General features: G+C 54.0%; 1 protein-coding gene across 1 annotated transcript in view; it reads right to left on the bottom strand.

The window, feature by feature from the left end:
- Positions 1 to 12521, bottom strand: part of TNS1 (tensin 1) — a 224381-nt gene that overhangs the window by 85389 nt on the left and 126471 nt on the right. Inside the window, exons 7-11 of the mRNA XM_033111937.1 lie at positions 8527 to 8576; positions 6243 to 6414; positions 4018 to 4068; positions 2765 to 2887; positions 1559 to 1623 (exon numbers count right to left, since the gene is read on the bottom strand). Of these exons, the coding sequence (XP_032967828.1) occupies positions 1559 to 1623; positions 2765 to 2887; positions 4018 to 4068; positions 6243 to 6414; positions 8527 to 8576 (461 nt within the window). The remainder of the gene's footprint in view (positions 1 to 1558; positions 1624 to 2764; positions 2888 to 4017; positions 4069 to 6242; positions 6415 to 8526; positions 8577 to 12521) is intronic.

Raw genomic sequence — 12521 nt, 5'->3', positions numbered from 1 at the left:
AACTCCCAAATCCAAGAGCCCCTGCGCCACCCCCAGCCCCCACCCCAGCTTCTCCAGACCTGCAGAGTCCTCCAGCCAACCTGTGCTGTGAAGCTCTTGAGAAAAGAGGGCCCCAGCATCTCTCCATCCTGTGTGCGGCAGTGCTCGGCACGGGAGCTTTGGAGCCGGCCCTAGTGTACCTCTTAGTTACTAGCCTGCATCTTGGGGCAGCTTCCTTAATCTTTCTGAACCTGATTTTCCTTTTGTGAAAATGAGGGTGATAATTGCTTTCCTCGAAGTTTGTTCTGGCGATCAAGTGAGATAACACCTATAAAGAGCTTGACCCATGTAGGCACATAGTAGGTGCACCGCAAGTGCTCACCATTAAGCAAAGATTAGGGAGGCTTGGGTTTCTCAAAGTCAAAAAAAGTGCTGTCCTACTGACTAAGCCCTCCACAGAACATTCTACCTATCTTCAAAGAGCACTCAGAGAAATCATTTTAAAACGAAGAGAAAAATCACAGAGCTCCCCACTTCTTGACTCTGCAACAACTTCCCATCACTCTTAGAATAAACCCCAAAGCACTTCTGAAGGCCTCCAAGGCCCCCAGGCTCTGCCCACTTCCAGCTTCACCTCCTACTGCTCGTCCCCACACTCACTCAGCTCCCAACATGCCAGCCCCTCACACAGCCTTCCCGCCCCAGGCCGTCATCCTTCTTCTTCATTACGCCTGGACAGTTCCTTCCCCAGACTTCACATGACTCCGCCTTTCCTGCCCCCGCCCCACTTCACTGGGTCTCTGCTCACATATGGCCTCCTCCAGAGGCCTCCTCTGACCACAGATCACCCGCGCCCACTCTAGTCTCCGTTCTTTCACGGAACTTACCACCTGCCATTACTGATGCACCTGTTTACTTAGTTAATGTCCATGAGGACAGGGGCCTGGCTTTGCCCACTGCTAGTCCCAGCACCTAGCACAGCCCCTGGCACGGTAGCTGTTCAATAACCATTGTCAAATGAATAAACCAATAAATGGATGAATTCCTCTGCCTCTCTGCAAAATGGAACCAGAATGGGACTCATCCACTGCTTGTTTCCTAGTCTTGCTCCAAAACACCTAAGCAGCAAGAGGACCCGACTGGCCAGAGAGCGGGGGATGGATGAGAGAACGTCTAGATGGTGCTGCTGGACCCAGATCTGGTCCAACATTGCTTTCTGATTCCCTCCCTGCTCACCCAGGGAAGCCGAAGGCAGTTTAGCAAAGAAAAGTGGCCCCAAGAAGTTGGCTGTATGGGGTGTCTGTGGATGGGCCTGCTTCCCAAGGCTGCCCCACCCAGACGCTACAATGGGATGGACTCTCCTCTCTCCTGCCCTCTGCCACACGCTCCTGCCTCTGAGCTCTGGACAGGCACCTTCTTCTTCCTGTGGGCTCCTTGATCCCACCTTGACCCCAGCACCTGTTACCCACTATGTCTTTATCCTCCTGTCCCAAGGAAGGGAGAGGCAACGGGTGGGTGGGGGGGCAGGGGGTTCCTACTGTCAATATTCAGAGAATGGGAGGTTCAGGGGCCCTCTTACCTGGCCGAAATGTTGCTGTAGTGCATGTAAGCTGCGATGACAACACCTATCCTGCCTCGGTTTCCCTGAAAGAGCCCCAAAACACAAAAGCCTTTATTTCTAAGGCCAGCCTACTGCTCCAGGGCCCATCCAGAAGCCTTGGAGGAAAGGGGGACAGAGGTAGGAGAGAGGGGTATGATCCTATGGGAGAACAGGACGAGGGAGGGGGATGCAAGAGAGGGAAGAGGATGGGGGCTGAGTCTCAAAGGGAAAAAATACAGCTGGTCATCCACTATACTTTAGACACCCATAGCTGGTAAACCCCACTTCTTGGGGGCACCCCTTGGGACAGAATCGATCATCCCCTAGAAAAGAGAACACACACACACAGACTTGCAGACTCACACTATCCAATGATACAGGCAGGCGTATATACACTCATTAAAGGATATATTCGTGCACACACACACACACACACAGACACACAGACACACACACAGACACACACATACACACAGAGACACATACAGACACACACACAGACACACACACAGACACACACAGACACACACATACACACACAGACACACACAGACACAGACACACAGACACACACACACAGACACACACAGACACAGACACACAGACACACACAGACACACACACAGACACACACAGACACACACACAGACACACACACAGACACACACATACACACACAGACACACAGACACAGACACACACAGACACACACACATACACACAGACACACACATACAGACACACACACAGACACACACACAGACATACACACAGACACACACAAAGACACACACACAGATGCACACACTCACAGACACACACAGACACACACAGACATACACACAGACACACACAGACACATACACAGAAACACACACACAGACACACACACAGACACACACAGACATACACAGAGCACACACAGAGACACACACACAGACATACACACAGACACACACACATAGACACACAGACACAGACACACACATACACACAGACATACACACATACAGACACACACACAGACACACACAGACATACACAGAGACACACACACAGACAGACACACAGAATCACACAGACACACACAGACACACACACAGACACACACAGACATACACAGAGACACACACACAGACACACACACAGACACACAGACACACACCCTGCAGCCCCCGCTCTGACCTTGTTGTGCAGAACGACCACGTTGTGGGGGTCTGCGTTGAGCCAAGTGTCCATGGCCTTGCAGACACTGCAGATCTTCTCCAGGGCTGGGGTGTGGAGGTCGGGCCAGCCAAACTCCAGTACCTGCCGCCCAAGGCAAGAGTATGAAGTGGCAGAAGCCCAGACAGTCAGCCAGGGGCGGCAGAGTCAGCACACACCCCGGCGGCCGGGCCTTAGCTCCTGCCCTGCCCATCAGCCCAGCTGGGAGGTGGGGTGTGGAGGCAAAGGACACTGACCAGGGCCAAAGACCCTGGGCCTGCGTCTTGGCTCTGCCACTGTCTCACTGTGGGCCTCAGGCCAGACATGGCCCTTCTCCTCGTCTCATTTCTCACGCGAGCATAAAACAAAAGCTTGGAGATGATGACCCAAGGTCCCTTCCACATGACTCTGACCTCAGAACATGCGGGGGCCCCCCACATTGCCCTCAAGCTCTCTTCCCACAGACACCCCCAAGGCCTGCTCGGGGCGAAAGAGGACAGAGCGAAGGGCTCCTGGCTGTTTATGGCTCTTTTCCAGACCCTGGAAACACACATCATTGCTTTTTCAGGCCAGCTCAGAGAAGCATGAAGGGGACAGAGGGGAGATCTGAACAGCAGTCTTTGGGTGCCTCAAAACTTTTCTAAACTCACAGAACTTTACAAAAAAAGAGAACTGCTGCTTGGAAGGGCCCAGAGGGCACATCTAATCCAGCCGATCCACTTTCAGAGGCGCAAACTGAGCCCAGAGAAGTCTGTCGACTGCCCAGGGTCACACAGTGTCAGACACCAAAATCCAAAAGCCGGGAGCAGATATCTGTGCAAAGCCCCGTACACAGCCACCAGGCAAGCAGGTGAAAGCTGGCACTAAGAAGGTCTACACCAGCTATTCTCTGCCAGTTGAAATCCAAAATACCTTTCAATAAAAGTAAAAATCTCACAGCTCCAGCCTCGCCCCAGAGATTCTATGTTCTCCCCAGGGCAGGACAGACCTGGGTGGAAACCACTGTATCATCAAGCTTTGTTGTCTGTAATTTGTATTATGGAAACGATTAATACATTCTTTTCCATTTTCCAAATAGAAGATAGCACTGTAACTTTGAATAGGCTTTGCCAACTATCACAGCACTTTCCCCCAAGATTCTAACATGGGAACCATGGGGAAAGGAAGCCTAGCTCTCTGTCCTCCTTCTCTCCCAGGCAGGTAGAAGCCCTCACCCCCACCGGACATAGGCTCACCTTGGTGTGGAGCTTCGTGATGTCAGGTCTCCGCTCAGAGAGGTTGAAAAGCTAGGAGGAGGAAAAGGAAGAGATCGTGAGAAGGCTCATGTGTTTGAACCAAGGGTCTCTTCCCTGCTGGAAATTCTACCCACGCACGTGAGCATACGTGGGATCCCATCAAACACACGCACTGACCAACAGAAACTCAACTCTAGGTTCTCAGGATAAAGAGGGGGAGAGAGAGAAGTATAGACGCTCAGCTACTCCCTCAGGGAGCGGACATCCTGAACTAAGATGAGAAGGGAATGGAACCTGGCTCGGGTCCCACATGCCACCCCCAAGGTGGACATCTCCCCACACTGAATGCAACCCGGTGACGTGAAATGCTAAGTATTTGGCCATCTCTGGTTTCCATCCCACATGCTGACTTTAGAACCTCACCCCATGAAGATGCAATCACTCTGGGGTCGCACACGCTCCATCAGAGGGTACAGACCGTCCTGGGCGGGCTCACTCAGACCCTCAACACCCCTCTCCCAGAAGATGCACTCCAACACCTATTCACATCCCATGAGAATCGCCTGATCTCTGGACTTCCTGTCTCCATATCTGCCTCACTACCCAGGAAACTCAAAGACTGCTGCGTTGTCAACTGGGGAGAAAAGAAGACCCCATGACCTGGAATGGGCAGGAGGGAGGGAGGGTGACATAGCACAGAGACCCATGAAATCCTCGACCCCTGAAATCAGGAAGGACCTTAGGTGGCTTCTAGTCCACTCTTGAGCTGCATAATGCAACGCAGTTTATTATGCTAACAACAGCTACCATTGGAGTGTCCACACCTGCCAGTCCGTGCTAAGGACTTTAGATCTACTAGCTGCCTTAATTGTCTCAACAACCACAAGAGATGGGTGGTGTTATTAGACTCATTTTACAGATGGGGAACCTAAGGCTTAGTGGCCAAGATCAGATAGTTAATAAGAGCAGAGCCAACATTCGAACTCAGGACTTTCTGATGTTTAAAGCCAGTTTCTTAACAACGCCCGACACAGCTGATGGATGGGCCTCTGTGGTGGGTTGAATAGTGTCCCACAAAAATTCACTTCCACCCGGAACTTCAGAATGTGACCTTATTTGGAAATAGGGCCTTTGCTGATGTAAGTAGTTAAAGATCTGGAGATGAGATCATCCTGGATTTAGGGTGGGTCCTAAATCCAACGACTGGTGTCCTTATAAGAAGATGAGAGGACACACAGATAGTCACAGGAAAGAAGGAAGGCCATGTGATGATGGAGGCAGAGAGTGGAGCGATGCAGCCATGAACCAAAGGTCGCCAAGAATGCCGGGAGACACTGGAAGCTGGGAAGAGGAAAGGCGGGGTGCTCTTGTGTAAGATTCAGAGGAAGCACAGTCTTGCTGACACCTTGATTTGGACTTCTAGCCTCTAGAACTGTGAAAAAATAAATTGTTGCTTTAAGCCACCTAGCTTGTGGGAATTTGTTACAACAGCCCTAGAGACCGAATACGGCCTCCCACGGCCACCTCTGCTCAAACACTCCAGGGCAGCCCCTCAAGGTTGCACAGTCGGGTCCATGGGTCCAGCCCACATGCACCTCCCTGTAAAGTGGGCCTGAGACCTCAGCTGGGCCAGGAGCAGTCCAATCTCCAGGCCAGCTTTTCTGACATTACAGGAGACCACCAGCGGCCACCTCATCCACATTTGTCAGGTGATTCTCCTGGGCCAGGTATGACCCCGGGATCAGCAACACAAGGTCCCTTACGATGTACGCTATCACAGCTCTGTCCCAACACTTCTCCGAGGTGCCGACGGTCTGCCGCTCTGCCACTTCCTCACACTGTGACCTTAGGCAAACACCCCACACCTCTCTGTACTCTAACAAAACCTGCTTTCTAAGGCTGTCCTGAAGGTTAAATATGTGGAAAGCAGTTGGAACAGGGCCTGGCTTGGAGCAAGTGCTCGATAACATGAGCTCTTATTGTTATTCTCTCCTCCTGGTCAGCACACACACGCACACACACGACTTGGTTCCAGATGCTGCATTCTAGCTACAGATACTCCTTATAGCAGAGTCAGGCCGTGAGAGAGGCCCGGGCCAACGGCAGATGGAAGCAGAGAGAAGGGAGAGTTGGCCCAGGGTGAGCGGGCAGGGAGGCCAGCAGCGAGGAGGCAAACAGAAAGGGCAGAGGGGCTCTGGGCCAGCAGACCAGAGGCCAGTCCTTACCAGATAGTTGCCTCCATGTTTGGACTTGAGCATCTGGGCCACCTCGCGGAGGTTGTTTCGGAAGTTCTCCTCATTAGCTGTGCTGGGGAAAGAGACGGCGATGATCCGCTCCGTGACATATACCAGGTCCAGCTCACAGCTGTCCTCCATGGTCCGGCTCACACTCATGTTTCTGGGGAGACAGGCAGAGAAGGGGGTCTGGATCAGAATCCAGCGCCTGCAGGGCGAGGTCCGGATATCTGCAACCCCTGCACACTGTACGTGGCCCTCATATCCAACCCGGGGGCTCGGCTGCTCCCTGACCCAGAGCCAAGACCAGAGTCTCCCCGTGGCAAAGCCTGTGCAGCCATCAAGGCCAGCCTGAAGAGAGCTGGGCAGGGGCTGGCAGGGACCTCGGGCCGTGTCAGAACCAAAGAGTGACGACACCGATCGTAGGTTCCCATCAATCCTGTTGGCACTCCCTCACCCTCCATCCCAGAAGTCAGAGCCAGGGCCAGAACTGGCCAGGAATCCAGGATCTAGCTCTGCCTCCCCACACACTGTGGCCACCTGGTCTGGCAAAAGTCTCTCAAAGGATCGCGGGACGGCTCCGGAAGAGGAAGGAAAGCCTGGGCTGGGTGCTCTCCAGCATCCTGGAGCTGAGCCTTCTGCTGCCCTCCCCCTGCTCTTGAGCTGTGGAGTGGGCGGGAAGGCCTCTAGGGGGAAGGGGCAGCTCAGGTGACTCGCTCACCTGGACTCCAGGTAAACCAGACCACAGCGCACATTCCAGCCCTCCCCGGAGGCAGGCCGGAGGCAGGCCGACTCCTGCCCTTTGTTCCCTGGCTCTCTCCCCATCTCACAGCTCCCTCCGCTGCCAGATCGGCTTTGTGGCAGTGGCCTCCCCTATTTCTAAGGGCGCAGGAAGCAGAGGGCGCAGAGCTTTTGATGCTGCTGCGGTGGCAGGTGGCCCCCAGACAACCCAGCGCCATCTGAGCTCCTCAGAGAGATGGGGAGCCCCCAGGACTGGGCACTGGATGAGAGGAGGTAGAGGCTCACGTATTGACACCTCCGCCCGACTCTCTTCCAGGGGAGGGTCCAGGGTGCCCACTGGGATGCTGATGGGGCAAATGGATCTTGAGACAATGAAATTCCATCCTGAACCCACCTGTGGCTTCTAGGGGACCTCACAAGCTCCCGACCCCCACACCTCCATACCCCACCACCAGCTCACCCTCTCTGTCCAAGGTGGGCAACACTCATATTTCATTCTGATAACCTTTCACTACAGCAGGATAAAGTTGAGACTGAAGGAGCAGAGAGAGGAATCCCACTGGGGTATTTCAAAGCGATAGAGCGGCTCCCCACTGGGGAGGGGAGCCCAGGACACCGAGAAGTGGGGCAGAATCCACCTCCCCACCAGAGTTAACTCTGAGCCCAAGTGGGCAGATGGGGTTTAAATATGGGGACCCCAGGGGTGACATGAGGCTTCTCCATGGTGGTAATGACAGCGCCATCCATGAGCTGCAGCAAGAGCACACACAGATTTGACCTGTGAGCCCCAGCCGTTCCTCATCCCTCAGATAAGCTTCTCTCTGCAGCCTTTGGAGGTGGGGCTCCTACCTCAGGCCACTGCCTACCCCACGCAGAACAGCGCCACCACCCAGACAACCTCAGCATGGCACTCTGTACCCACCCACCCCAAGGTGCTTCTCGGCTATGGGGGGAGGAGAGGATCTTCTAAGGGACCACTCAGATCTGTGGTCAGCTGGCAGCCGGGCCACTATCCGCCCGGGGCTTCATCCGCACACCAGGCCTTCTCTGCCTGGGGGCCCATCTTCCTGGAGCCAGATTCTCACTCATCTCAGGAGCCTCAAGGGTGAAGGTGAGGCAGAGAGGGAAGGGCCGAAGCCAGAGAACCAGGGAAGCTGGATGCAGGGAAAAGAGTGTATCACAAGGCACTGAGTCTCCTGCTGTGACCTTTCACAAGTCACCTCACCTCTCAGGCTCAGCTTCATCGGCCAACTAGGAATCAAATACTTACCTTGCAGGGTTATTACAAAGAGTATATGAGAAAAGAATACAGATCAAGGCTGGCTTCAAGGTAGAACTCAAAACATCCCCCTTTCCAAGGGGCATCTACCTGCACCCTCTCACTGTGGCTTTCCCGTCTGCCCATTCTCCCTACCACTTGCTTTATGACTTCGGTCTCAGACATCCAAAAGCATGACTGACTGGGCATGACTGACACCCACAGTGACCTCACTGCCAACAACCCTACCCCGTGCGCCCCAGAGACCAGGCATACCTGATGGGCTTAGGATGGGACTGGACACTCGCGGTGACTCTGGTGGAGGCCTGGGAAAGACAGAAGAGAAGCAGCATTATGGAGGAAACAAGCAGGGAGCTGTCCATGGGTACAGTCAGGCCCGTGGGCAAACACAGATTCCCTTCTCCCTTCTCTGCCAACATTCCAGCCCAGGCACCCTAACAGCCCAGCAACAAAGCAACCCAAAGCCAAGAGCAGTTGATGCCAACTCCACATGAGTGGGCCAGCGTGCGTGCAAGCCCCCAAAGAGACAGACTTTCCTTCCCCCAGCAAGGAAGGAATCCCAAATGCTGAGAATTGCACCACGCCTGGGCTAGTGCCATTTGCACTGAGTACACACTCAATAAAACAGCTACTAAACTGACGGAAACCCATTTCATCTTGATTCACTGGCCATCATCATAGTAACCCTGAGAGGAAAATATAGCCTGCAAGCATGGAAGAAGGCAAAGTGACTGATGGTACCCTTCTGTCCGACTCTAAACCTTTCTCCTTCCCTCCTTGAAAGCAGCAACACCGAGTCATTCAATCAAAAGTTTAGAGACAAAAAAAAAAAAAAAAAAAAAACCTTTAGAGATGACAGCAGCCAGGCAAAACGTGTCCCGACCGAAAGCAGCGTGAGGCAGCAAATCGTGCTCCTAAGGACCCACCACCCATGGTCTGTTACCCTCTCGCCCACTCCCATTTCCAGGGTTGTCTACTTGCACAAAACTAGGCAAATGGACTCATGTTGTTGACCAAAACATCCCAGGGCACCTGATGGTACCGTGATCAAAGTGTAGGGTCAGTGTCCCACAGCCCCCTGTCGGGCAGCCTGGCATTACTTAACGAGTCTGAGCCTCTGTAATGTCATGTGTAAAATGGGGCAATCCATATGGGGTTGGTGGAAGATTAAAAGGAATTATGTATAGAAGGCACTTACAATTAAAAGGGCAGTTAGAGATATAACCAAACCTCCTACTCTATAGAAAATCAAAACCCTACATCACCTCTACACCAGCTGCCACCCCCCCTTTCAGCCCCCTCACACGATGCAGAATCAGACGCCCAACTTCTAGAATCCCGAGCCCAACAGGAGTCCTCTGAGCCCACTGGGCACCTTCCAAACATCCCTGGGCCTCTCGGAAACCAGCCTTTCCCAACCACCAAGTTGCAAGCACCTCTTAGAGGACGCAGGACCGCAATCTGCCAAGGAAAGGAGAAACTGAGGTAACAGTGACTCACCCCCAAGTCCTGATGACCAGCAGGATTCACCCTCAGACTTCGGGCTTGACCACTGGGGCCCCAAGAAGAGGAACCCTCTTCAGCCCTCTCCAGACCCTGCAGTGCCAACAAAGTAGGAGTGGGTGGGCTGGGAGGCCTGGCTCCCAGCTGAGCCCAAAGTCTGGGCAGCCCCGCGAAGAGGACTCTCCATCCAGCCGCCCGTGAGCAGGCTGTGCCCAGAGTCCCCTCTGCCTGGGCTCCCACCCAGCTCTGAACAGCCCAGCCTCGGCGGGCAGCAGGAGGAGGAAACAGCCAAAAGGGGCTGTCGGGGCGGAAAAGTTTCTCTGTCTCCACAGCTCTCCTGGCCCTGAGGACTTGGGTTTGCATGAGTCAGGCATGGGGTGGGGGGGACAGGAAGGAGGGGTTGTGTTTGGTTTTCAAGCCCCAAACCAAGCTGTTCCAAAACTACCCACCCAGAGGAACGCAGAAACCCAACACTTCATCCATCTCCATTCCCCTGGTCCCTGACGAGGAGTCACTGAGCCTCCCCAGGCCGTAGGCCCTGCTCCAGGCCCTGCTCCAGGCCCCAGGGCCACCCTGCTATAAATAGCCCTTTGGTTTTCATCTGTTGCTGATCCACAGCCACTTTTGGAGGAGGCCACCACAGCTGCTTCAAACAACTGGAAGCCACAACTGTAGCCAAGGCTTGAGGTGTGGCCAGGACCACAGGTCCAGGCCCAGAGAGCCGCAGAGAGACAATGGGATATTGAGATGGGCTTGGCAAGGGGACTGGGGAGCTGAGGGGAGCAGAGGGGACCCTGAAGCCGTCGTAGTGCAGGGGTGAGAAGGATGAGCAGGACCGGAGAGCTGGCTCCCGCTTCCCACCCCCCTCCCAGCGTTACAACACTCCACATTCCTCAGCCTCCCCACCCCAAAAAAGCCAGGGAAGATAAATAAAAACTTGGCCTCGATCGAGTCTGGCCATGCCGCCTCCAGAGGTGATAAGACAAAGTCCAAGCCCGCTCTGCTCCACCAGGCCGGCCAGGGAAGGGGAGGCAGATGAGGAAGCTGCCCTGGACAGTGACCCCACCACAGAGCATGGGGACGAACAGCTGGATGGTCATCCCCTGATGAATCACTGGGCTGCCCTCTAACTGACGGGGCTTCCTGTTTTCCGCAAAGTTTGGGGACATGTGACACTCGCTGGCAGAAAGCAGACGTGCACGGGTAACACGTCTGAGTGTTGGTGGACACAGAGCCACAGGGAGAACCAGAAAACCACAAATGGGCTGCGGGTGGGGTAGGGGTGAGCAAACACAACCTAATGCTCCAAAAAACACAGGTGACCTCACACACAAGGCTAAGCTAGAGACGGCGCCTTCCAGCGTGCCTCATCATGCAGGCCTTTTTCAAGAGGGCTTGGAGTCAGTGAAGAGATGTGGTCATTCCTGCCACCCAGCATCGTGTTCATTCCCTCATGCAGTAAACCTTCACTGAGGGCCACCGGCTGCGTGCCTGGCAATGTTCTCGGCACCAGGGACCAGAGGAGGAGAAGCCCCTGACCTCAGAGAGCTTATATTCTATAAAGAAAGGTACTCATCAACGGAGCCCTGTGAGAAGAAGCCCCTTGGTCTCACTGACCCATCTGTAAAATGGGTCCGGCCCAGTCCCATGTGCTTTCACATGATTTACCTGCTCCACTGGGAACCCTTAGGGAAAACTACCAGAGGGCTATGCAAAGAGTACTACAAAGATTTTATTTGAAAAAGAAAAATAAGCCCTCTGCCTGCCTGTAATCTCGTTCTTTTTCTCTCAGAGGCTCCCAAAGCCCGTTACCCACATGGTTTTGAACTTCTTTCCAGCCCCTCCCAAGACATAGATCAATAAGAGGACTTTTGATCCAACTCCCTGGGCACCAAGAAGAACTCTCCCCTATCATCGTCACAAAAATAGTCTTTCCTTTGTTGAAAGGACACCACAAAAGGAAACGCCACAGCCTCCCCCAAATAGGGTCTTACTTCTCCTACTACCAGGAAATTCCTCCTTGTGTCTAACCCTTGCCCTGCCTACTATAGGTTCAGCTAACTCTTGTTGCCTTGGTCCTCACTGCTGATCACCACGCAGGCATTGCTGAGAGCTCAGGGACTATGGCCCTCGGCTCTGTTACCCGCCTTCTCCCCGCCGCTGTACAGCAAAGAGCGGGAAGGCCAGAACTTGGGTGGGGTTGGTTTAGAGCAATGACTGTGTGGGAAGAGTCCTGCCTTCCTTTGAGGCCCACAGACCAAACACAACAGCTCTAAACCAAAAGAAAAGCTGTTTCCTGAACCCCAGTCCCCAGGGGGCACAGTTCAGGGGAGGGTCTATAAGCCACACCAAGGGGGGCCATGTCAGGCAGCCAGAGACTGGTGGCCAGCCTACGTCAGGGGCCCATCCCCATTCCTGCACCTCCTCTGGGTCTATGGCCACCCCCTCTACCCCCACACCAGCCCCTCCAGCCACACCCCTTCCTCTCTCCTTCCTGCGCACCAGCCTGGATTTTTCCAAAACAAAGTGCGACACAGCACACCATCCACAAACTCCACTACACACCAACCCGTCAGAGGAAAATGGCTATTCCTGCCCTGTGAGTCCTGGGCCGCAGGCCAGATACAGGAAAACAGCTCAACAAACAGGCACATTCTCACAACAGCAGGCCTAGGACTTCAATCATGCCGCCTCGAAAATGGGTCCCCTCACCTGGGGCAGACTGCAGGAGGCCTACCGGCTGGCAG

This window comes from Rhinolophus ferrumequinum, chromosome 8, assembly GCF_004115265.2.
Source record: "Rhinolophus ferrumequinum isolate MPI-CBG mRhiFer1 chromosome 8, mRhiFer1_v1.p, whole genome shotgun sequence".
Taxonomy (NCBI): Eukaryota; Metazoa; Chordata; class Mammalia; order Chiroptera; family Rhinolophidae; genus Rhinolophus; species Rhinolophus ferrumequinum.
The sequence above is the reverse complement of the archived record's forward strand: the minus strand, read 5'-3'. Positions and strand labels throughout refer to the sequence as shown.